A 26990-nucleotide genomic window follows, 5' to 3' on the forward strand; every position below is an offset into this window, starting at 1 on the left:
GTGCAACTGGGCCCACAAAAGAAAAGGAGAAATTTGGAGGGGGATCACAGAATCCAATTTTATGGAAATGTCTCCATCAAATAGGGCTGAAGTATGTATTCCATAACATACATATGATAACAGATAACGTGGTGAGTATTTGGGGCCCCATCAGTAGTGGGGGAGAGGGAAAGGACATTAGATGCCAACAGGGCTTTAATACCTAGTGAAACACTCTAGTGCAAAGATCAGTCTCAGTTTCTGCCCTATGTGAAATGCATGTGTATTTGGCACCCTTTGGTCAGATCCTTCCATCATAGAATCATAGAATGGTTTGTTTTGGAAAGGACCTTAAAGTTCATCCAGTTCCAATGGCCTACCATGGGCAGGGACACCTTGCACTAGACCATGTTGCTCAAAGCCTCATCCACCCTGGCCTTGAACACTTCCAGGGATGGGTCATACACAACATCATTCATCCATCCTTGGGTCTTGCCATTGCCCCAGTTACACTGCAGCAGGAGAACTTTTCACGTCACAGCATAGCAGCAATGGGGGAGTTCACAACAGGGACTGCGTGGAATTACCAGATCTTCTCCCATTTTTCTTTAGGGTCATGGTTGCAGATGCCTTTCTTTTGGAGGAGCGGACTTGGAAAAGATATTATGAGGATGCAAAAATGGTGTTAAACAGGAAAGGAATTTGTGGAATCTTTTGATTTCTTCCAGAGGTTGTTCTTGCAGCCTAACACCCTTGCTCCAGGTTGCTCTTCACCTCTGCCTCATCTGCTTTGTCCCCTGCTTTGTGATTGACATTAGGTCAGGGAAAGGAATTGTCACGGTCTGTTGACAACACAGCGGTTTCTGATGTCACCTGTAACTGATTCATCACTCACATTGAAAGATTAGGGAGCAGACTAAGATCCACCAGAAGAAGCCAAGTGCCTGCACAATAGCTTCAACTTAAGTAAGCCCTAACTGAGGTCTAAGCATTTCTCGCATCTTCGTTTTGCAATGAACATATTGTTATTTCCACAACTATGGATAGCCAGACCTTAACGTGGGAGGAGGGAGTGGAGTTTCCTAACGAGCTGGAGGTGGAAGGAGGAAATTTTAGTCAGCAACACTTGACGGTTTGTTTCAGAGCAATGACGCATCAGAAGACACCGAGGCCTCGCTTTGCTTAGCCAGAGGAGCGCTGCCTGCCCTCGCTGCCCAGCACGGCAGGAGCTGCTGAGTCAAACGAGAGCGGCTCCAGCCAGGGCTGTGCCGAGGAGGAGTGCGCTGCTCTGTGCATTACTAAGGATTGGTTGAGAGACTTGGAGAAGAAAAGGATAAAGCCCTCATGGGAGATGGTCTATTTTTAATGAGCCCAAACCTCTTCCACAAATTAAGTGAAATATTTTAAAAGGAAACAATATTACTTTGGTTTTATTTGTTTCAGCTACTTAGTTACAGCTCCACGTGGACACAATTAATGGAGGAAATAGAGTATTTTATAAGCCCAGGACTCTGAGATAGATATTTTGTGACCATGTGAAATTCTTTGCCCTAATCACCACACATTCCTTGGGAGAAGGTTGTACATTGCTGAAGATTATTAACCTCGGGTCCAAAGATGTTGTGTCTAGTCATTGAATAACAAAGGTCAAAAATTGTCATGGCATTACTCAGTGATGATTTTTGCCCCCCATTTTTCATTGAAGTCCCTGCTGTCCATCTCTGTCTCAGGTCTGTTCTAATTCTGTTCAAAGCATCCCTCAGCAAGAAAAAAATGACCTTTCCACTGGAACTAGTTGTATTTCCCAGATCCCTTTCAGATTCCCCCTGTGACTTCATGTAAATCACTCGGATGGACACTCAGTACCTCATTTCTCCATTTTTTAAAAAGAAATAATATTGTTTGTCCTTTATTTGCCCATTTACATGCTGAATTTTTCAGGACAATGGATCATCTTGTTCGGGTGGTATCTGACACCAACCCATCTGATGTTTGCTGATCGAAGAACAGACTGAGGTAAAACCTGGGGGGTGAATGTTGTTTAGATGAAGAGTTTCCTTTGTGCCTTGCCTTGATTTCTTGATGATAAGAAAGATTGAAGAAGACACCTGTAGAAAAATATAATGTTTTTTATTCTGCTGGGACTGCTTTGAATATCAGAGATGGGCCCCACAAAGTATCAGATCTGGGCTTTCTGGCAGGAGGATTGTGATGGCAGGGTGTGATCTCTGGATTTCTGAATGGAAACAATTGATCAGCTCCTCAGATTATACAGGTCTATAAACGTCAATAATCAGCCATCCACTTCTCACAGGCAGACCTAGATATTCTCTTTCTGAGCTCTCAGAGCAGTGCTGCTGAGATTTCATTGCAACAGGCTTTTGGAGGTAAACAACATCTCGTGACTGCAGTAATCTGTGCAAATATCCTGATAGCTGAGCACAGCAGTGGAGTAAATAAACAACCCCAATGCCCCTTCCCCTCCACCGTGCCTATAAATGTAGTTTACTGTACACATCACTCTTAGGGGCCATGCAGGGATGGTGTGAATCCATTAGTAGGGCAAGGGTGAGTGACTTCTTGACTTCAGCGACCCTTAAAGTTAATCCAGCATTGTAGGGGCAGAATTAAATGTGATGAGCTCAGAAAGTGTGATAAAACCAGATTTAAGTGCACAGCTGGGCAGCAACCTATAAAGGCAGAATTTAAAACTGTAATAAAAACTTTGTAATCTAATTACGACGGTAAAGTTAAAGGTGAGGTATTTGCAGCATGATTCACATACACCACAGCTAACCTCTGACATCTTGAATATATTATGTGGTTTCTTCACTACAGGAGTAATTTTTGAGTTGCTCTCTCACACTACGTGGTTCCGTGCGTTTTATTCCTGAGCGCTGTCTTTGGAGGTTGCAGGACAGGATGAAACAGTAGGTTAGCACTTTGTAAAGCACCTGCTTTCCTGTCCTTCTTCCTCTAGGCATCCCAGGACTGCTCCTGCCCATGCGTTGGGCACTCAGCACCCTGGCACAAAGGGGCTGTGGCAGGTGCACAGGACCTCCAAAAAATCAGAGCTCCTAAGAAAGGCCCAGGAGAAATCACAGCAAGAGCAGGCATGTCTCAAGCTGGTTTTAGCCTAGCTAGTCTTAATCCCGGAAGGAAGTAGGGTGCAAAGCAGGTTATAGCTTGGTTGCAGGGCATGATCCCAGGCAGCCAGCTCCCGTTGAAGCCCACATCATCATGCCTTCATTGCAATTGGCACTTAATTAACGCCACCTCAGATATGGAGTCATCTCTCTGATTGCAGAGCTGGCTAATCCAAAAGCCAAAGTGATGGGATAAACCAGCCCCAGGAGCCCTGCCTGGTTCTCCTTCACCGCTGACAGTGGACAGGGCTTGTTCTGCCCATCTGGTGGGGTTCAGAATGCTCTCACGGGCTGGACACTGTCATGTATGACACCCACCTTGGATCCAAGTCTAACATCTTTCAGCAGAAGGACCACAGAAGGGTTAAGCACTAAAATAGAGGTATTTTTCCTAGGTCCCAATAAGTGTTGTCCAGCCGAAATAGCAGAAGAAAATATTTTTATATGAAGCCTGAAAAACTCTATATTGTTATATTTTTGAACTAAAAGGACTTGATATTTCTGAAGTCAAATTGCATTTAATTCTGTCTGAATTTAGCCAAAACCCCTTTTTTTCAGAAACAAAGCTATATTCCTATAGTGTAATGCTCATGGGAATGGTTGAGAGTGGCATTGTTGGTAGAATCAGCACCCCAAAATGAACTTTTTTCTCCCCTAGTGCACAGTGGACGAAGTCAGTTTCCATAAGTATTACTTTTAAACTGATGAAATACTTATGATGTTTGTGAAATTAAACTTATTTCTTACAATGGGTAATCTAATATTTTTCTTCAAGGATATTAATAATCTTTTATATACTGTTTCAGGATCTGTATCTCTTTTTCCTTTTATCAGGCTAGGGAGGGAACAGCAGAGCCATCAAGCACTTTATGTTGGGAGTGATGTTCCCTCTCATGTGAAGAAGAGGGTGTGAGAGCCATTGGCTAAACCAGACGATTTGTATCAGCAGTTTGTTGGAAAGAGGTGTGGGGGTGCTCTTGGAAAGGGACTGCACAAAGTTTCCAAGAGCAACTTGCCTTTGTGATCAATGGCCTGTCTCAATATTGTTATTTACAGAGAGAGATGCTTTTTCTTTTAGAGAGAAAAAGATGTTCTGTGTCTATATTGAGGTGCCATTTACACTACTGCTATTCCTGACACTTCATCCCAGACCATCCTCTTCATGCAGCTGTACACCAGGATAGAACCTTTCACAGGAGACAACAGCTTTTAAAACGCAACCAGGGACTACCAGGAAACACCACAACAAACACCCAAAACACAGGAAGGAGCCCGCCAGCTGCAGAAAGCCAGCCTGAGGATCAAAAGCACAACATCCCAGGTACAAACAGGGTGAGATCCCATCAAGCCCAGGCCAACAGCCACCCACTGCGTGCTCCAGTGGGTTTAGAAATCCCATCCTGTACGGCAGTTCCTACATGCTTGAGCTCACTGTACCACAAAGAGAGAGTAAGGGAGCATTTAACACCCTCGGTCTGCAAGGCACAGACAGGAGGTGGTAAATACCTTGATAAGGAAACTGGAGTGAAAATACCAGCTTTAGGCAATCCAGATTTTATCAGGGAAGTATGCAGGAATGAGTAACTACCTGGCATGCAGATGTATGTGCCTATGCACAGTGCCAGCAGCCTGCCAGTCCGCTCATCTGGCCTCAGGCACCACACTTGCATTTCCAAAATCATGTTGAGTTTGGGATATGGTGAGGGGGTATTTTTGCATGGGATTCTCACAGTGTCAGTGCCTAAATAAATCTGTAGCTCTATGTCTGGAAGGATCTATAGATTTAACACTGGAAAGTTGGTTTTGTGCTGGAAGAAGCTGCTTGGTTTGTAAATGAAGGCTATTGCTCTGCCTAGCAGTAGCATGCATTTCGCAGCACGGAAATCTGTGTGTGATGGGATGAAAAAAGACCCTGGAATCTAAGGGCTCAGCAAAGTCATAAAGAAATTAATATTGTGTATTGCTCAGTGAACGGGTGGTGTCTCATGGACCATTGCTATTGCTGTCACTGTGGGACCTGGAGAAGACCTGTGCTTAGTCCCAGCATAGTCTCTCCAACCTGAATCACGAATTAGATTGTATTTGTAGAGTGGTTGGAAACTTAAGTGTTGTTAACTGGCATTATGCACATATACAATATATATGTATGTGTATATATGTATACATATATATATGCACCACACACTTGGTTTTATACAGACAGCTTGGAGATTTATTGCTAGGTCTCTTATTCTACCTCTGGATCCCAATATAAGAGTATGGAGCTGCCTGTTGGCTGTTACCCTTTGTAATCTGGATTGCTAGAGAATTTATTGCCTGCGTTGTCATCAGCCAAGGTGGGAAATGTCTGTTTGGAGAACATGCCCCTCCTCTACAATGCTCTTCAGGTGTCTTATGGGCTCTTGGACCTTTCTGTTTGGTGTTTGTATTGATTCTTGGCCAGATTTACAGTAAACCAGAAAGCAAAAACCAGCCCTATCCTTGGTGGGAAGAGTAGGAAGAGCAGGAAGAGCTTGGCAGCTTGAAGGGATAGCCTGGAAACCTGAACAAGGAGAAAGGAGAGACTGTTACCTGGCCAAAATGATATGGGGTTGGGCAGCACTCGTGGCTATGCCATGGGAGGGGACTGGCTGCCAAAGAGGGGAAGGATGGTCCCTTACTGGGGTTGGTGCTTAGTGTGGCTAATGACAACCATAAGTAGGAAAATATGGATGCTATTGGAGAGAGAGGCCCAAGAACGGATAAAGAATAAATTGGCTGCACTGTGTACAGAGAGGGCCAAACAGATGTTGGGCCTGATCCAGAGCCCATTGAGTTAATGGAAAGGATCCCTTTGGTTTCATTGGACGCTCTCTCAGACCCATTACAGCTTTACAGGAAGCGGTGGAGACCAAGAGTAATAACTTGTGGTGACTGGAGTGGTGTGTGTTGCATAGGTGTGGGCTGTGAGGTTTTCATGCTGAAAACAGATGGTCTTACAGATCCGTCCATTTGGCCTGGGTAACCCTTCTGCCCCGCTTCCCCCACCTGATGGTGAGCAGAATCATGAGATTTAGGCTCTCTAGCCAACATTTTGGCATGATTCTGTGCAGAAATGCCCTTCTGCCTTCTGTTTTTCCCCTCCTACTCAAGGAGGTTCAGGTTCGTGGTGGCCCAGGATTTAGAAACCAGTGATTTGAGCCATCCACAGAGAAGCAAGAAATGAAGCCTGCTGAGAACTGTTGACCAGGGAGGAATTTTGTTGTGGACCAGCAAGAAAAATAATGTAAAGCAGGTGTTTCTGCAATCGTGAGACATTTGTAAAACCAACGTTGTCCAACGAGTCTCCCACTCACATTCTCATTCACATGATATGGCAAGGTCTAACACGAAAGACCGCAAATAGGAAACATCTCTCTGTACTAGTTGGCGTAGGACCTGCGCTAGGGCCTCCCTCCCCTTCTCTGTCTGTGCTTTTCTGTTTATTTAGGTGTGTGCCTTTGTTTCTGTTTTTACATTTAGCACAAGTAGAAAGGAAATGGGATTTCATACAGCTTAGGAGACTGGGAGGTCACCATGCTTTGGAACATGGGCTTTTTTTTGTCCTTATACCGCAGGTGCAAGTCCTCACAGGCCAGATCCTCACTAATATAAACTGCCCCGACCTCCACAAGAGCGTCCTCCTTTTAACCAGCCTGTTTGAGGAGGTTTGTGATATCCAGAGAAGATGCATACACAAGCTATATTCAGGCCGGCCTCCTGTTTAGGAATGAGAACTTGAAGGTGAGCAGCACCGTTTGTTCTTGGTGATGGAGTCAGGAGGAATGGATTGACCGTTGCATGCGAAGATGCATCAACAGGCAGCAGATGCTGTTTTCATTCAGGGTTGTGAATTTATTGGAAATGTAATTTGGGGAATAGTTTAATTTAGTTGAATTTAGGCCAAGTTGGGGAGAGGCAAGGAAGTGAGTTATAAGGGTAAGTTCAAGGCTTTTCTCAGGACCACCCTTACCCAAACATGAATAGCTTTGTTCTCTCTGTTAATGAGGGAAATCCTCACATTGGAATGGGAGTGACTCTTATTGCTGAAAGAAAACACTCTGTCAATCTCCTGTGAGAAACTCTGCTCTGAAAGGGGCTAATAGTTCACAAAGCTACTGTAAACTGGCTTCTTTTGCTCAGCATCCAGGACTATTTTGCCAGTTTATTTCAACTAAAGACTTACCCTGGTTTCCTGTGACATCACATCAAGCTCCTCACAATCCGCCTCTGGATTTTCAATCATCCATCAGCCAAAGAACCGCTCCCAATCTTTTGTAAGAAGCTATCAGTCTTATTCACCTCATCTCCAGCTGTATTCATACCCACTTCCCTCCCTTTTGCAGGTGTTCCCTTATCCATGCTGGCAGTAACATGTGCATGCTACAACAGTGCCAGTCATGGCTAAGGCTGAGCTGGATTTTAGGTACTTAACAGGTTTAATTTGTGACCCTACAACACCCAATCTCCAAAACATAATCTCTCACTGACAATAAAGTGCTTTTAGCCCTGTTTAAAAAGAAGCTGATACTGAAAGAAGCAGCTCAACTTTTTTTGTGTGAGGTAAGGGTCAGTTTATGGCTGGATAAATCGCCTGGCAGGAAGGTTGTGTGGCAACTTGGCAATCATAGCATAACACAGCTGAAGGAGAACGCCTGAGCCCTGTCTTCTAGTCCTCTTTTTAACCATGCTGGCTTGTTTACATTTGGGTGGTAGATGGGTGGAGCCCGTATTCCCATTTCTGGCTCGTATCCGTCCGCTTGGATGTCAACGAAAACTGTTGCAATTATATCATCATCGTGTCCCGCTATTGGAAATGATTAGTCTGTTCATTTTCCATAAATACTGGCTGGCTGGCTTCACCTGGCAGTGGCTGGGAATTGTCATGGCAGATAGGAAAGCCCAGGGAATATAAGGATTCATAACTTCATGTGAGTTATGGTGTTTTCCAGGTGCAAAGTAGAACAAGCCCATGCTGTTGGATTTAGACATAAACAGAAATGCCAGCTTTTAAGACGCATTCAGGTAGCAATGGAGAAAGCACAGGTATTTCAAAGCAAGGGCAGTCTTACTGTGCTATTTCAGTCAGGAAGGGAATCTGTTATTAAAATAAGCCTCAAACTAACAGGGGAACTTCTAAATTTCAGGTGGAAGTTCAGAAATCAGGTTTTCTAACTAAATAGCACTTCCCATTCCTACCTCTCCACCATGGCAGCCTTTGCTCTTCCACACCGACCAGTTCCAGCGGGTGGAACAAAATGTAGCCCTGTATTAACTTCAAGGCTATTTATTCTACAAGGGAGCTCTAATTCCAAATAATACTGATGCCAACCTTTTTTCTTTTCCCCAGGACTCAGGCATTCAACACACTTTCCTCTGTTGGAGCTCATCATTCCATAACTCCAGAAATTGCAATATAAACCTTGGCTACTATGCACACTTCAACTTGAAAACACAGCAGTGATCTGGGATTTTAATTCAAGCAAATTTGAAAGTGGATTACAAATAGGATCCAGCTGCATCTCTAATAGTCAAAAGCAAAATTAGCAGAACATTGGAGCTGAAATGACTTTCAGCTTTTTTCCTCCCTTTTGCCTTAGAAGAGGAATTACATAGACGTAAAATACCATAATTAAATTGTCATTTGTTCCTTACCTTGGTAGAAGCTCTTCCCAGCTGAATGCATCTCAGTTTCTATCCTAAGCGTTTACCTACAGCACAGGGTTAGCGGGGTGATGGAGGGCGTTATTACTTGTTTTAAGCAATTAGAAATCAGAGGCATGCATAGCCTGTCTGTTATAGTCTTCAGTGAGCGCCTTGCCAGGCTCTGCAGGTTATACATCATTAGCACACAGATTGTCCAGGAGAGCCCAAAGCTTGTGCAGGTGTGTTGGCAAAGCTCGCACCACTTCCCTTCCCTCCTCCCTCTCCGCTGCACTTCCAGCAAGCCGATACTTGAAACTCTGTGTGGCAAAATCACAGCGAGCTCTCTTAAAGCCTCTGTTAGCTCGAAGCTCACCCAGCAGACGTGACTCGGAGATGGCGCGTGGAACCTGGAAGGGACTTGCTGGAAAAACAAAACCATTGAGTCCAAACCTTAGTGTGTTTTTCCACGATTGTATGAAAAGAAAAGCACTTGTGTGTTTTTTTTTAAGCACTTTCAGATATTAGAAGTTTTGTGAACACAGACACGGCTGCTTTCTTTTTGTCTTCTTTTTCCCTGCCCTTGAACTTTCGGAATGACTACAGGGAATATATTCCAGCCTGTTTTCAACGACCCATTCATCTGGTGGTTTGATTTCAGCTTTTCCCCAAAGGCAGCGAGCTTCATTCGAGCTCTGCTCCTGGCATTAGCTGCCCTTGCTTGAGCATCCCACTCAGATAATCAATAAAGTGGATGGCATCTGAAAATAATTACACACTCGGCTGTTCCCCAGCTTCCAAGACGGAGACAGAAGCTGGGAAAAGAGCCTTTGCATATTCAGCACTTTGTTAAAAGAATGAAATATAGTGCTATGTGTTATTGTTGTATCCTGAAACCTGGGCATTCAGCAGCGGTTCCTTTTGACGTTGCATAGTGCTGTGGCCATGCAGCACCTGATCACAAAGCTCATCATCTTCCCTGGCTTTGCTAGAGGGGTTGTCCTGTCTGCATCTACAAAGGGCAAGAGCTGTTAAATGGGTTGCAAATGTAACAGTGGTGTCTGCATCCTCGCCTAAGCAGGAAGGATGTAGCCATGTTCAGTGCCCTCCTTTCTTTAGGGGACACCACCACAACTGCATTTTTACAGCCAGATGTCCTGGCCCCAGGCTAGTGTGCAAGTGGGTGGCCTATGCAAGGCGTGGTGTCCCTCTGTGAGTTTTCCCAGCCAAAATCATGTTCAAACCCCAGCTGAAATGGCAAGGGTCTGTCTTTGTACTGCTCATAGCAAAGGCACCTTTAGATGTCTGAAAGGCTTTTGCTGCCTACAGAAGAACCCGATTCAGGTTCTCCATCACTTGATGGAGTCCTACCATCCAGGAAAGTATGTGAGCCATCTCGTATTAGAAGATATTTAATGATATCTTAGGTTTGCAGCTTCAGCCTCCCTTCTTGCAACAGCTAAGATGAACCATTGGCATGAACCTGAGCATTCCCACTGCAGCCTACCTATAGAGCAGCTGGCCCATGTACGCACACAGGGCCTCTGAAGTGAGCAGATGGTAGAAAAAGGAGAGGCACAGATTTTGCCAGGGCAAGTTGCAACTGCACAGTAAGTCTTTGACTTTTTACTCCTGCAGCTCTGGAGAAGCTTTGTGCAGCACTGTCACAGCAGGGACGAGGACCTGGTTATGATCTTACACAGGTTTTAATGATCTTTCCTAATAGTGTGCTCATGGGCTGCACTGGAGACAGGGAGAGAAGTGAGGTGAAGCAGTGGTGTGACCCAGTGTAGCCATTCCCATGTATTTCAGTTCTACCTTTCTCTGTGGAGCTGCAGAGCTAGGAATAGCTGCATAGCTGGGAAAGACCTGTGATGTCTGCAAGAGCTGGGAACTGGGGACATCCAGAGTTTGGCAGCTGCCTCCCCACAAATAACCTATGGCCATCAAGCACCTCACTGCTGGGTGCCAGCAGGGCTATTTCACATATCCGGGCAGCAGCAATTACAGGGGAGCAGTTATTTTTGGCCATTCCTACAGGGTCTCTGCTATCTCCTAATCTAGGCAGCAAGCAGAAGTGTTTGTTCATGGCTTGCTCCATTGTCCATCCCCAGCTTTTCTCCATGGCAGGACATTGTTTGCGATGCTGTTAAATTCTCCTGCCAGCCCCAACAATGCCTCGTGCAACCCCAGCTTGTTGGGAGCTTCCAGGCCACATTAAAACCGATCCTGCTCAGCCCAGCTCTGTTTGTTGCGCAGTGTTTGCTTAGTGATTAACTCCCGCATGGACATACACAGCCACAAATCTCTAGGTTGTCTCACAGCCTTTTCATTCAATTAAGTCTGTTGACTTAGTCTCATTTTGAGCAGTAACTGGATTTAGATAAGGCAGTGGAAACCAAAACATCAATTGTGTGATTTCTGGCCCAGCCGGTATGTTGATCTGAAGGGAATGTTTGTGCGGGCGATAACCGAGGCAGTGCAGTGCTTAGGACAAAGTCACTTGGTGCAAAGACTTCCATGAAGTAAAACCCCTTTGCATTAAGTACAAGCACTTGCCAGAAGAAGTGAAGGGAGCTGCCTGCCTCCACAAACTCCCTCTTCGCCTCTCTTGATGTGCCGTGCTGCAAACAGCAGCCGGCAATGGAGAGGTCATGGCTGGGCTGGAAGCTCCCACTGGGTGAAGGGGCTGTGCTGGAGTCCAACTGGTATAACTGTAACAGGGGTATAACCATTTGGGATTTAGCCAGTTATTTTGTCAGCAATAGACCGAAGTTATCCCAGGATAATTTCTCCCCACAAGCTGCAGGGCATGAATTCATACTCAGTTCCTTAAGGGCTTCATTTGCCCGACATGAACCAGCCCTCATTTTTCACATCCCAGGGAAGAGGATATGCAGATGAGACACCCTCAGCATCTTTAATCCTTAGAATGCAGGTAGCCCAGATAGAAAAATCCTCTATGCTAAAAGAGCAGTTATCCCCCTGTATAAGCAAGATTAAAGAAAACTTCCCTATTTGCAAACAGACATTTTTGTGATGCATTCCTGCACCTTCTCCTGCTCACACACTATAGTCAGAAAATTTAAAATACATTGGGAAACATATATTGTTATATATTTGTCAAAGCACATTTCAATGCATGCCTTTTTTTGTCACATTCTTTTCCAGATAACTGTGAAGGTAATGGGGAGCATAGGGAATTCCTGATGTCCTGCAAATCTTCAGCAAGGAGCATGGAAGAAGAGTGCAGGAAAAGACAGTGAGAGGACATTATTTCCTATGCACATGAGATAAGGTACACCATTAAAAGACAGCAAATATATTACTGACTACTGATAGTAGGGAGGGTTTCTTCCCCCTTTTCCTGTCCCTATATGCCCTTGTAAAAAGTCTCTCTCTAGATTACTTGTTTGCCCTCTTTACATATTGGAAGACTATAGTAACGTGTCCTCAGAGAACTTCTTCTCCAGGCTGAACAATGATGTGGAGCCAGTACTTCACATCATCACCCCTGGTTAGTAATGGGAATCACACCAACCAGCTTAAGCAGTATTACGCTGCTATGTGCCCTTACAGTCCTGCTCCACGTTTCACCTTCCTTTATGGAGCACGCTGGTACGTGGGATGAGCATGTTTTAATGCACTCAGACTTAGTGTTTCCATCAGTGATTTAAATGGTGGAGTGCTTTTAGCTTTCCTTTCACCAGGACATTCCAAGAAAGGTGAAACCACCTCCTTGCTCTCCATGGTGACACCCTCTCCCATCCTATGACTGTTACTGTCACAGCCACTGCCTTTGGAAGCAGCATAAGGACAAGCCTGTTAAAATCTGGCTCCTTTGGGCTGTGAAGGCTGTATCTCCTGTGCTCCTGTCTGCTGCAGCTGAGAGCAAAGCAGTGAAGCTATGCCCAGCACAGGGCTGTGCCGTGGCAGGGCGGATTAGCGCAACACAGTGAGCAGCTCCTGCGACCAGAGCAAGTGGCTGCGCATGTATGTACACACACACGCACTCACAAACACTTAAGTGTTGGCAACATATATTAAACATCTTCTGGTAGCGATGAAAGATGGCATCCTCCCAGAGTTTTGCATACCTGTGAGCTAATCAGCCTTTTGTGTGAAAGCGTAGGTGGGGACTCTTCTAACAATACAAAGTTGATTAGCTCATCATCTTGGCTTTAGGGGCATACTGGTGTGCCCATCCTGCTTTCAGAACTATGAATAATCCGGCTTTGCTGCTGTCCTCTCATAAAAAAATAGGAGAGAGTGTAGTTTCAGGGCTTGGTACTCAAGCCAGTACAGGTGATGAGTAGGTATTCGTCTATTATTCACTGGTATCACTCATGGCTTCAGGTCTCCCTTGGACAGCTGTCAGTATCAGAAATGATGTCTGTCTGACAGAAATAATTGCTGCTTTTCAACCATTGATTGGAATTATATCCTTGAAGATCAGGCATGCGTGATTCACTGTCAAAGTGAGAGGACCATTAACAGAAGTCTGTGCCGGTCATGGTTCATTTAAATCTCTATTAACAGTTTGGTTGGTGGAGCAGACAGGACTCTTTACAGTAGGTTAAAACAACAGAATAGGTTGGGAGAACCCCAGCTTTGGGAGGGGAGGCAGATAGTTCTCAATAAATGTTCTGAATAGACTTTAGAAACAGTCTTAGGTGAAAAAGGAAGTGCATAAGTAAAATACATGTAAGGAACCAGGTCATGGTACTGGCAATGTGCTAGAGGAGCTGGTAGAGGGCAAGCTCAAATCTAAGTCTACCGTGTGATCTGGCCAGAAAGATACTTGTTTTTAGATGAGGTATCAAGAGCACCTTTTGTGTGGAGATCAGTCTGGTGCTGGAGAAGCCCAGACCACAGATCTGTGCTCCGTACTCCTTATGAAGGTAGAAACACAGGAGGAAGTCTGGAAGAGAGCAAAAGAACTGATAAGAGGCTTCAAAAAACATGGCCTGGAAGGAATTTTATTTCTTTTTTCATTGGATTCGTTTAGTCTAGAGAAGACTGAGGACAGCTATGAGAGACTTCACATGGGAAGACACTAGGTGAAATGGGTATGGTAAAAGGGTACAGTGATCACTGGTCTGTTTGCATGGGGAAAGACAAGATTGAGTTGGCTTTATCTGGGGCAAAACAGAGGAGCTAAGAATTTAGGAAAGCTCTATCCATAAAGAGAAGGAGATGCTGGGAATGAGGGGGCAGAAAGGGGCTTTGGGGTCTCCCTCTTTGGGAGTTTCCAAGAGTGTAAACTAATGTACAAGAGGAGTGGCACAGGCACGGGCACAGAAGGATGCAGGGGGGCCTCTCTGTATCTACATGCATTTGCTTAAATCCATTCTTCAGGGTTTATTGCTTTGGTGCTAGAAGTAGAAGGCACGTTGGACTCAAGGTTGGTTACTAAAAGCGAAAACATGCTGATAGGTGGGTATGTTTGCACAGAAAATGTTGATAAGACAGGAAAAATGATATCCTTGTCAGAAACAACAGCCAAAAGTTCTAGATGTTCTGCTTCAAAAGAAGTCTATTTAAGGAAAACAGGTCCTTTGGCAAAACAGTCTTTCATTAAAACAAAAGATTTAGATGGAAACATTTGCTCTGTAGATTAGCAGCCCAGAAAAATCCCAAGACATCTGAAGTGTAATTACTGCTCCTGGAAATGGCTGCTTTTTGCCATTCAGGATTAAGCAGAGATAACACAACCCCTCTGTATGCAATGGCAAGACGGGCAGATGGGAGAAGAGATTGTCAGTGGAGCCTGAGAATAGCTTCACCTGCAAAAAAAAGGGCAACACAAGAATAAGTATCCAGAAAGACTGTGTGCATTAACTTGCCAAATTAAGAGGGAAATGGTATCTCTCACAAAGTCAAGGAAGGACTGTGGTTAAGGGATGAGAGTCAGAACCCAGCATTCAAAACGGGCTAGTTCTCACAAAGCCTGCACTTATATGTATTCAATCCAGGAAACTGGTTAGTGGGATGTGAAACTACCATATGTTTTTGCAGATGCTACAAGTATGTGTGCTTTCCTTATGTATATATGCTTTATACCCACTTTGGAAAATGGGTCAAAGCCTTCCAGTGCTCCAGGAGGGAAAACTCTTGAGAATTTACAGATCTGAGATGCTGTGATTAATGTTTCTGGACAGCAATTCCACTTTCCCCTATTGAGGCTTGGAAAAACAGAGAGTGCAACAGGAGATCCACACCAAAGATCAAGGCAGGCACATCTGCCTGGCTGTCAGATTTCACGCCAACAAATTGGAAGAAAATTAAAAGACTAAAGCCAGATCTGGTCCTTGCTCTGGGAGTGCAAAGAGGTCTGAAAGGCTCCTACGCAGATACTTGTGCTTGGCATAAAACCACCACGGAAACTCCTGTGTTTCCCTGGGTTTGCCCTTTAGTAGAAATATGTCAAATCAATATGAAGGAATGAGGTCTTCATGTTAAAAGGGTCTTGAGTTTGTGTCACTTAGGTTAAGAGGAGGTTGCAATGCGCAACCTCTGCCCATCACAACTCAACAACTGCCCTTCCAAACACTTTGAGTTATGGGCTTAGATATTAAATCATAAGCAGGGGAGACAGCAGGCCATAAATACTCAAAAGGAGGGGTTTTTCTCCAAAGCCCCAGGGAGATTTGTACCCTGAGACACCATTCCTCTGTCAGGCATGGAGGATGAGCCACCTTCATCATCGTGTAGCACTTAACTTGAATTTCCAACGCAAACAGCCCCAAACCACTCTGGACTGGGGGCAATATGACACTGCCAGATGATTACACTCGACTTCTTAATACAAAGCCAATTGTGTTTATGTGCCATTAGTCAGTTCCAAATTACAAGCCTTATCTCACAGGAAGCTTGGGATGGCTCTATAGTTTCAGAAACCTCATGGTAAAAGGGTCAGTTTTTAAATATAGTGTTTTCCAGAAAGACTATCTTAAAAATATAGTGCTGTTCAAATCCTCTGCTTCCTTTAATGCTATTTTCAGGTCGGTGTTTTTCAATTTAAACATTAGGCTTAGCAACTTGCATGAGATGTCAGATTAAAGGGACAAAGCTTGGCTTTTCCGTGCCCATCCAGAAATAGCTCTTCCTTGGGTGGGCCAGGTGAAGTAGAGCAAGGTTCTTGCTGCACGACTTCCCCCAGCTTTCTGGGTGGAGGAGAGAGAACTGTGACTGGCTGCTTGCAGAAAAATCTGGCCAAAACATTGGCCCCACATCCTCTGTGGAGGTAAATCAACATCGCCTGAGTGGCATTTCTGGAACCAAGACTATTTTCATCAGGATCAGGCCTTTTACATATGGTGAGGAAGTGGTAAAGATCACAAAGGGAGGGGAAGATATACATGCATGGCAATAATTGCAAAAAGCTACAGGGTTTTCCTCTGTAGGTGGTGTCATTTTCTCGGCTGGATTAAAGCGTGGCTTTCCCAGCACTCTTTCCCTTTAAGAAGCCATGCTGAGCAGCGCATCCCGATAAGACAACAAGCCCAGATGCCCAGAGGAAGAACAGTGTTGTTGTGAAGACGCAGGCCCAAAAGGCAAAATGTCTGGATTTTATTTGCAGCTCTGCCACAAACTTCCTGGATGATCATAGCCAAGTTAACCAGGTCCGTTCTTTTTCAAGCAGCGTCTGTGCCCTTTCTGCATATGCATGAAGCACACGTTCACCCATTAGGGCTTTGCACAGAAGTCCAAGAAGTGCAAAGCTGCAGAGAAACGCTGCTGCCTACGTGCTGCCCTGTTTTCCCCAGGCAGAGGGTGATGAGCTGATGAAGCCAGATCCCTGCCAGCAGGGATTTGGATCCAGAAACACAAGACCCAGGCGAGAGCATGAGAGCAGCTCCAGATCAAAGCCCACCTTGTCCCATGGCCAGGAGACAGTGGAAGTAGATGCTGATGGGAGGAAAGTGAAATCAAGGTGAGCAGAGGTGGACTTCCAGAGCTAGGAGTGGTTTGCATGAACACAGCGACCCTCAAAGGATTTCTAAACCTCGGGAGCACGAGTAGTGCTGAGCTCTTAAAGCATCTTGGGATTTTTAGCTTCGTTGGAGCAGGACTCATTGCTTCAGCTCTATGTCAGACTTACTGGGTCACACGGGGCTTTTGTAGCTCTCACAAAGGACAGCCTTCCTCTCGCTGTGTCAGCTCCCTGCCTCTCACGAGGAAGTGATGCTGCCTGCCAGGGGGTTGAGGCTAAATGCACTGGTGTTTCCTCATGCCTTGGGAGGGAAGAGAAGTCTGGAGAGAATTATTGTTGTGATGTATAGGAGCTTTGCCAGTACAATGCCCTGTAATAACAGCTACTCTTCCTTCAGGTTATTAAGTTACCAGTTTTTTAGTACTCTTGCTCATGACAAGTAGATCTTGAGTTTAAAGAGATGCTTTCCTTCTCTTCCCTCTTTTCCTGACTTAATAAGTATATTTTGGAGATTTTTCTTCTTTATGCTTTGTATCCAAATATTCCTGTTCAAATTGCCATCTTCTAGATCATTCTTCAAAGCTGCCATGAGGCTGTAACCAGATAACCGGCATGTTTGTGCCCTGTCTCCATGGCTTAGCAAGAACTGAAGCACGAGGAAATACTCTGAGAGGAACTATAGATGATGAAATGGGGTTTAAAATAAAGAAAGGTATATCTAATCCAGAGACAGTCTAACAGCTGAATTAGAGTGGTGGTGCTGGGTTGAGCTTTCACCCCTTGTGGCAGTGGAGTTCATACATCTGGGCTCAGAATGGTGTTAACGTGGCTACACAGCTTCAGTCTGTAGATGGCTGTTGCCCAGTTGGCTGAGAAGGGGGCTGGATTGGCAGGCAGCTGTTTGCATCGGCCAGTGTAGACATGCCCAAATGCTCTTAATATACTACTGGAGGGTACTCGGATATTGCAGTGATGAGGGCAGTCTGGGAACCTGTTTAGACCAGAATATGGGTTTCAGTGGCAGTTTTCTGGCTGATTAATTGGGTGACTTTGTGCAAGTCTCTACTTGCCGTTGCCCTATCCAATAAATGGGAATAGCAGCATTTGTCTTCCTTTGTAAAACACTTTGAGGTCTATGGATAATCCTCCTCTTTTTTCCCACCCATGATTATGGGACCAAGTGGAATCTTACAACACATTGAGTTTCTGTGGTCTGGCGTTTGCCAAGCATTTGAAAATGACTCTTTGGCTTGAGTTTACAATGTCTGTGATTGCCACGTGATTGTTCATGGAAGCTCCTAGTTGAAATCAGGTCACTATACAGCTGAAAATACATGAGATTAGGAGAGAAACTGAAGTAGTCATCAGGAGTATATAGACCCATGGTGAAGTGCTGTGCCTGGGGCACCCTGCAAGCATTAACCACACACATCAATCATCTTGTCAATAACTGACAACATTTTGTGGTTTAAAGGTCTGCAAACATTTAAGAGTGGAAAGCTCTAAGCAAAGAGCTTAAAAAAGTCTTCATCACCAGGCTGCTCTCTCTATTACCCAGTACACTGTGTATACAGTAGAGAGAGCTAGAGAAATACATCTCCATGGGGCATTCAGAGATGTTCTCATGACATAATGTTCAACATTTTGAACCTTGTGCTGCTATGGACAACAGGTATTTTAGGACACAATTTCTTCTTTCCCTGGTTTTTCCTTGGACTTGGATGTTTTCTCCTACACTGAATGTAAGTCCGTTCTTGGATCTCATCCCTAGCAGGTTCCAAAGGGATGTGTTACAAAGGATATGCTGGGTTTCACGGCAACTTGAAAGACAGCCTAAATCATTACCAGTAAACTTTACAAGTGACTTGGGAACTGAAGAAGGGATTAAGTAATCAAGAAAACAGGTCTCTGATACACAGGAATCTTCCCAAAGAACACGGCAAGGCTGTAGGAGCCTTGAAGAGCCAAGAAACCAGCAGAGATTTGTATCAGGCAGCATGATCTAATGAGCTTACAGAAGAGAGGCTACGGGGTGGCTTGATCACAATCTCTGAGTACTCACAAGCAAGAGGAAGAGAAATGTGGAAATGAGGCAGATGTCTACAGAAATCTTATGGCTATAACTTAATGCTGGACTTTTTGTGGGGAGGGGGAACATGATGAGCAGCAGGCTCCTTCAGAATAATGCTCCAAGGCTTCTGTAATAGCTCCTGTGGTCCCTGAGTGGCTAAGGGAGCTATAGTTTTAAGAGGAACAAACTGGAGGGTGTCCAATGGCCTTTGCCACATAAGGTAGCAGATTATGTGGTCTTCCTGAGTCTGTAAACCAGTGTTTTGGGTTTCTTCAGTGACAATAACATAAAAGTCAGCTCCACCTGCACATCTTGCCAAGCACTGAGCAGAATCAGTGAGGGTAAAAGCATTTGAAAGGGAATAGTGCTTTAAGACTCGACTCCAAATAGCATGAGGTATTTGGGCTGGCTTGAGCTACCTCTTTTCTTGGCCTTTACCTCTACTGTACCATTACAGGATGACAACACCAGAATTACCTGCTTGCATTTCTCCCTTTAAATCAGAAAACAAACCCAAGCAACATAAAAAGAGCCCATTGGTGAGCACAAATAAAAGGCTGCTTTATGTGCTGCTGCAGTGTCTGCTCCTTGGACCATGGGTGTGAGGGACTCGACACCTGACTGGACTGGACCCAATGGCTGCGTATTTCATGAGTCCTGTCAGATATCATCTGTCCATACACAAGCCATGTTTTACTTATAAAGTAAATTGCATTACATGGGCTATAATGTACATTTTCAAAGGGGACCCACCTTAAAAACATTTTGTTTAATAAAATAACTTAATTAGAAGAGAGCTTCTGGCTGATGTGGTTGAGGCTGTGATAATTTTTCCTTCTCAAATCATTTTCTCTGTTTATTATACTTAATTATAGTGTAATTATGTATCCATCCTCTAGGCAAATTATGCAATCAGAAAATGTGAGTGGTTCATTTGCCACTGCTGTTGGGACCAGTGTTTACATCCCTACTATAAAATATGAGCATCATTTCTATTATTTATAGTATATACGTCTATGCATAGATATAAAAGATGTTTCACACAGAAGGAAGAAACGGTGTAAATGTTTTATTGGCAGCCACTTTTGCATCATCCACCTAATTCATTTGTGGCCAGCTAATAATGAAACCGTCCAAAGCTAGGTAGGTGAAATCTTTACGTGAACTTTTTCAAATACAAAACACACACAGCTGAGGAACGTGGAAGTTCCATAATTTAGCTTTAATTTTGGCAGATTATTATTACTTTTAAGAGCTTTGTTTTGCATTTGACTTTTTTGTATTCTGGCCAGAATTTTTTAGCACAACAAGCAAGAAAGGAACCCCACAATATTTGGTTATGGGGTGTGGGTTTGTGTTCAAGTCATGGATTCAGACTAAGCTTTTTTCTCCCATGTGCTTCGTGAACTTTCTAGTCATGAGATCTTTTCCAACCTAGTTGATGGTATGATTCTATGGCAGCACTGACTTTTAAAGGCTAGGCTCTTCTTCCTCTTGATTTTCTTGATGCAAGTTGACAGATCCTGTTTGAACATAGTCAAAAGATGAAGCCAGGTGTCCAAATCTTGAAAACCCTTCTGAGACTGATGTTTTCTCCTTCTTTGGCCAGCTCTCAGCATGAGTACAACCCAGAGTCCCACTTAGCTTCTCTTCACGTATTTACTTTGCAGAGATGAGGCCACTCGCACCAATGGAGCAGGCGGGGAAGAAGACGCATCTATTGGTGAAGCTCAGCCCAGCTCTGTTGGCATCAAGCACCCATGTTTATTACAGCTGGCAAAGAGGTGAGCCATCCATGCAAAATGGCCAGCCTACCTAACTGTCACCACAGCTGATGGAAATCTGGATGAGTGTTTGATCTAACCCATTTTCCCCCAGCTGGGGAGCTGGTCCTGCCTTTCACAGTGTCGCTGATCTGCATACTGTCTCTGTGCATCTGCATAGTGCTCTCCACCAGTGTCTTGCAAACACACCTTTGCAGGAAATAAAAGGCCTCATCGTGGTCTACCTTCCACCTCATTCCCTGCAGGCAGGCTGGTATTTTTATGAAGAGCCAACATTTATAAGCCACATAGGCAAATGTCATGCTGCAGCTGAAGGGACAGGACTTGCCTGGGGAGCAGTGGGGAGGTTGGGGTAGAGTTGGCATGGCAGAGCTGGGTGGGAAAAGCCAGGAATTTGGGACCTAGGGAGGGTGCAATGGAAGAGCAAGGAGTGGTGGTCCCCCAGATGGAGTTAAGCAACCCAGGGAAGGAGAAAGAAGATGCTTGCTGATCATCCTCACCAGCCCTGCAGCTCCCCCATGCAGACAGTGGCCTCAGACAGCCTTTCCCTCTCCCCACCCTCACAGCGCAACCACTGCCCCATTCCTCCCTCTCCCTGAGAGCTGTCAGTTGTGGTCTCTGAGGGAAAGGCACTACCCTTGCCAGCCTGGGATAAAGCTATAGAGCGGAGAATCAAAGCCCAGATCCAGGCAGATAACCTAAGATCCAATAAAAATCAGGGGAGATTTTTCAAAGGAGCCAGCAAATCTTCCCATGTAGGTGCTGTTGCTCCATCCTGACCTGCTGACCCACTGAGAAGGCTGCATGTTCGTTCACATAGGTAGGCCAAAACAGCCAAAACAAGGTGGAAATAGCCAAGCCACTGGTTCTCAGTGTTGGCTGTAAAGTCCTCGCAAACAGCAGATAGGACAGGATGTGCCAACAACCCCAAGTCTGCAAGCGCGCAGTAGCAACACAGGTTGCTGAAGGACCACAAGACCAGGCACTGACTCAGTCCACAGCAACCAGGCATCTCCCCAGAGTGGGATGAGATGGGAGTAGTAGGTATGTAAGATGTTTTTGTTTTTTCCTGATGTTATCCCCACTTTCCCAGGTCCCAGCTTCAGACAGCCGTCTGCCATCCGCTTTGGCCAGACACCGAGACGCTAGCAATTGTCTGCTGTTACTGTCATGAGTAAAGGTACAGTGCCATGAATTGTCTGTTCCCACAGGGATTTTGCCTGGTGTGAAATAGGTTGGGACTGGGTGAATGGTGCTCTGGCTGATCGGCCCCCTGCCAGAGGAGGATTTGTCCATTAGACTCTCACTTGGGTTTTGGGTGCGGCCTGAAAGGGAGGGTTCGAGCTAATAGTTGTTAGGGTTTTCCATGCTTTGTTGTGAAACTCTTGGTTTTCCCATGCCATGGATTTGGGATTATATGCCTTAAAAAGCAATATTTCACGTGCCTAGCTCCAAGGTACCATTTTTGACCCATTGTTTGTAAATGCTACAGAATGAGTGCTGTGTTTAACTATATTTGAGTGATTGGGAAGTGATGCAAATTACCTGAGGCCAGGCAGTAGTCTGAAGGAAGGGCTTGGAGAAGGAGTCAGAGTGCCAGTCAGTGTACCAGGCACAAGCAGGGCTCCTCTGTCCTTTCTGTCCTTTCCTGATTTGGTTTCCCCTTGTGTTCCTAGGGAGAAATGAAAGAGGAGGAAATTACATGTGGATTATAAACCCCAGCATCTGTGCTAGGGGAATCTGCAGCCAAGTGAAGGGTGGCTGAATTTAGTCCAGTATTCACCACTGATTCTTAAAGAACTTCTCATCACAGTGAACTGCTCCAGAAACCAGCCCAAGAGCTGATAGCCCATAGTGCTGAGTGAGAACAAGGGTCACCACTGCTAATCTGAGATGTAATCAGTTGAATTTAAGTTATAGAAGAGCTATAAGGGAAGTCTGACATATTTCATATCTTGCACTACTCCAATGAAAGCTGCATCTGAGAGAAGATAGAAATTATAGGTGAGTACAAGATCTATGTGGTACCCTTTTTAAAACCTTTAGATGCTCACATGATGCACAAACCAAAGCCGTGAGTGGTTTGATTATTTTATATATGGATCAGTGCAGTTATTGGTGAAATTAAGGCCATGCATCCTGCCTGTCAGTGGGTTTGCACAATGGACATGATGGGGGCCAACCTAGTAGGGCTTATAAGAGACATTTCTATTCCTATACATGCTCTTTACAGGGGTTCATGCTGTGCTGAGGAGCTGTGCTCGTGGACCCGGACAATTGTATGAAATAACTGGATAGTCATGAAGTGGAGAAAGTACTCTCATCCCCACCCTCATGATGGGTATGCCTGTGCTGCAGAGAAGCTCGAGATTGAAGGGAAGCCAGTGGAGGCCCCCTGGAATCCTCAGCCTCAGAAATGTGGTCCAGCACTGCCTCCGCACACACTGAACTTCACACTCCCAGGGAAGCATTGTGCCCATATCTGAACTGTCGTAAGTTAAAGCCAGCAGAAGTAGCTTTCCATTCACACCTTCAGTTTTCATGTCGACATGCCATAATGACATGAAGCAGCAGATGGATGCAGACCAGGAAGAATATTTGGACATATTAGGCAATGGGGATCAGTCCGTTTAGCTCAAACACCCCCACCATTACTCCAGCTGAGAGATCACAACCCAGTGCCCGCAGCTACAAGGGACCAAACTGGAAGCTTCTTCTAAGTGAGAAGCAAAATGGGCTTTGCCCAGGTTTATTGAACATTTTATTTAAACCACCACCTCCTGTCTGCAAAGCCTAAACCCTGCCATTATAAATCACTGCTCCAGTTCTGGTTGGCTTCACAGTCTCTGTGCTCGCTCTGAGGCAGAGCTGACACCTTTCACCTCCAGGGAAGGGTTGAACCACAGGCATCCAGCTAAAATGCCATGTTACCAGCTCGAAGTAAAACACACTTTTCAGTCAGCTATGGGACATGTTTCCCAAATGCTCTGGTATCTCTGGTCCCCTCTACTTTGTCTGTGAAACTATTACTTTGCATAATAGGAGGCAGAGACACTCCGACCATCTGGTGGTAGGCAACGCCATGTATAATTTAGGTTGCTTCACTCGCTCTCCCATCAACAACAGGAGCACAGCTTCCTCCTTGTTTACCTTGATTTCTTAGCCCTTTGCTAGAAAGGCAAGGTCAAAAGCAGCTGCTGGGGAGTAAACTGTATCCTTAACTGGATGGTGGAGTTTTAAGGGATAGCTCTGCTTGTGGGTGAAATTCCTTCATAACCGGGTTATTTCCCAATTCTGTGTGAGCAAAGGGGTAAGGAACTCAATAAATCCCAGTCAGGAGAGGACAGTTGGTATCATCATATATGCAAATGCCCCTTTCCCCTCCAGCAAAGCGTGAGGACTGGGGTCGTATCATCTGGGCATTGTGCTCTGGGGAATCACCATTAAGGTCAATGTCACTGTAGCCAGCTAAGCAGCGCCCTCAATGCATCCAACAGGTTAATTGTGAAGGAGATGGACAACTCCACTCATTTCCAGTGTGGAGAGAGCTTCTGGGGCTGGCACAGGAGCTGCATCACCCCTAAGGGACCCCTCCTCTTGGGGACCAAGCCACCTTTGCATCCCCATTGGTGATTCTCTTAGAAACCTGCACCAGGTTTGCTGCGATTCCTCTATTTCAAGAAGAGTATCTTGGGCCTAGCCAGGGCTGCGCTCCTGTTTATCTGCTCTTGGTGAGCACAGTCACGTGGTTAAGGCCCTGATGCTAATGTTTATGGCTTAAAACAGTGGGATTATTCATGAGTTCAGAGATAACCATGTGCTTTTATACTTGGCTGGAATGGCGTCTAAAGCTGACAGCTGGGAATCAAAAGCTCTGAGTCACCAGGTCCCTCCTCTCCTTCCTGTGTGACCAGTCTACCTATGTCTGCTTCCTTGCCTGCTGCATAAGGAGGATGACAGTTGCTTTTATCTGATGGTTACTTTCAAATGGCCCTAAAGGCCTCTTTTGGTCTGATGAAAATTCAGTAGAAGCTGGACTAGCATGGAGAAGACAGGAGGACATTTAACTAATGAAGGTGCTGGAGCTCAGAAAGGCAATTGCATCCTTTCTTCCTCTCCACGTTCCCACACAGGTTACTTGGCAATTGCTGCAAACTTTTCTATGGGCAGAGAGGAGTGGGAGGCCATGAAAAGGCTGAGACAAGGTTCTCTGAGTTAGTGGAAGGCTCAAGTGGTGGTTCAGGTGCCCAGCACAGCAGGCTCCCAGCAGTAGTTACACCTTAAAAGAAGGCCCATCCAGTTAAACACAGTGACCTTGATCCTTCAACCCTCTTCTTCACATATCTACTTTGTAAAACAAAACATGCACAAAAAATGGAGAGAAAGAGACAAAACACAGGCCAATTGGCGCATATTTGATGCCCCAATATACAGTAAGTCCCTAGGGAAGTGGCAGAGGGTTTTCCACATTTGGCATGTACACTTGTGAATAAAAGATGATTTTAAATACAGACTCCATCGATTCTCCTGCTGTTCCTTCGTGGTGTCAGTCAGGGATTTCTGTCCCCATAGACCTGGGCAGAGCACTGGCTCACAGCACGCACTCAGTGCTGAGCTTTAGGAGAGACAAGCAGCACAAACTACCCAGGATGCAAAAGGCTGAATGGATCAATGGCTAATGACCTGCACCTTTGCTTGGTTGAATTGGCACCATTCCTGGGAGGAGAAGTTGCTCCTGCAACCCTACTTTGTGCACCCATGCTTTGGTGCAGTGGGAAGCTGGCTTTGACGTGCGTTTAAGATGAAGTCTACACCTCCCTATTGGTTAACAAGTCAAATAAGATCATCTGCTTAGATGGTGTGAGAAACCCTGCGCAGCGCAGTGTACAGCTGCTGTATCCATGTGAATATACAGGCTGAAACCCTGCAGAGGAGCTGTGGGTGTCCTCCCAGCTGCCCTGTGCTTTTGCAGGCATTTGTAAATACAAATGCTCTCACTTTCCATTGATAGAAATCAAAAAGCAATTAAGAATCAAGCTCTTGAAATTGATAGGTCTCCTGAATCTGAAACGTTTTTCATTCTTTGGCTGGTATCACTGCCTAGATGAGATTATTTTCTTAAAGGGAAGATTAAAATAAACAGTATTTATGGTTTCATTATTTGAATGACTAAGAACCTCCAGCTTTATTTTAACTTCACAGAGGACCAGGAGATGTTTTTAATGATATGTTTTACTCAGCATCTTTCATCCAAGCATCTCAAACTGCTTTTCAAATAATTAATTAACCCTTGTACCTCTCCATGAGACAGTTATTATCTCTGATATTACTGGTGGGTAAACAAAGGCACAAAGACGTCAAGGCACAAGCTGTTTTCCAAATATTAATTAACTAATTCTCACACCACTCTCTGAGACTGTTACTATCTCTGCTATTACCAGTGGGTAAACTAAGGCACAAGTATGCAAGCCACTTGCCCAAGGCCATGCAGGTGAGTCAGTAACAGAGCTGAGAATAGCATATGGACCAGTCTAACCCCTAGCTGATTGTTTCTAGCAAGTACGATGCCATATTCCTGACAACAGGCAATGCAAGCCTCTGTGTAAAGTGCAGCTGAAACCAGCTGGGTTTATGAAACTGTTTCCTCCAGTATCTATTCATCCATTGGAGAGTATATTTGCCCACATTAGTTTGCAGCTTCTTTGGAACTTGCCATGGCTGGTGGAATAGAAAGTAACTATGATGGGAAATGGTTGGTTTAAAGGATCTGGGGAGTTTTATGATACTCTAGTGATGGTGAGAGTGCAGCAGCATGCATTATCCCTGTACCCATCCTGTGTGGCATTCTCAGGCCAGGAGGGCCCCAGACTCAGCCAGGCTTAGGATGCCATACACAGAGTGATGCCGTCACTTCTTTCTCCTCCGTCCAAGCCTGCAGCCTTGGAACAAGCACATGCCCTGGGGAAGGAGTGAGAGCAGGGCTGGCCTCAAGCATACTAACAGGAGCTGCTCTAAGTGTCTGTGTACTCCCCTCATTCATCTGCTTTCCTCCTTTGGGATGTGCAGGGTCTGTGCAACAGGTGTCTGGAGGAACATGGAGACCCCCTCACCAGCTAAAGCCACCTTACCTCCTTGCACAGTCCATCAGCTCAGACTTCAGCACACCTTTGTGCCACAGAGCAAGGACTTTCTGTCTTCCCTAGGAAGACAAAAAGCGAGGAACCTGAAGCACCCTCTGCTCTTGGGAAAGGTCTTCCCTTTTCCATCCATCTCTAGCAATTCTCTGTGCAAGCACCTGAACCCTCACCACGCGCACATCCCAGCTGAGCTATTTCAAACATGGGCTTGGCCCCATCAGATGCAGTCTCATTTCCACATGAAAGGGCTGGAGAAATACGAAGCCAGCTCATCTG

General features: G+C 45.2%; 1 protein-coding gene and 1 long non-coding RNA gene across 2 annotated transcripts in view; one reads left to right on the top strand and one right to left on the bottom strand.

Annotated features, from left to right (window-relative positions):
- The first annotated feature begins 4302 nt into the window (after positions 1–4302).
- On the top strand, positions 4303–22929 carry LOC133218424 (uncharacterized). Its single transcript, XR_009727149.1, has 5 exons — positions 4303–4446; positions 11958–12084; positions 20403–20577; positions 21671–21757; positions 22492–22929. It is a non-coding gene; the product is annotated as an uncharacterized LOC133218424 (long non-coding RNA).
- Positions 19867–26990, bottom strand: part of BMP2 (bone morphogenetic protein 2) — a 105716-nt gene continuing 98592 nt past the window's right edge. Inside the window, exons 4-5 of the mRNA XM_061364816.1 lie at positions 22123–22249; positions 19867–20534 (exon numbers count right to left, since the gene is read on the bottom strand). Coding sequence (XP_061220800.1) covers positions 20511–20534; positions 22123–22249 — 151 coding nt within the window. The 3' untranslated portion in view covers positions 19867–20510. The remainder of the gene's footprint in view (positions 20535–22122; positions 22250–26990) is intronic.

The sequence above is a fragment of the Neopsephotus bourkii genome, unplaced genomic scaffold (assembly GCF_033783945.1).
Source record: "Neopsephotus bourkii isolate Nb327-2 ecotype Australia unplaced genomic scaffold, CSIRO-AGI_Nbou_v1 NB_1250, whole genome shotgun sequence".
Classification (NCBI taxonomy): Eukaryota; Metazoa; Chordata; class Aves; order Psittaciformes; family Psittacidae; genus Neopsephotus; species Neopsephotus bourkii.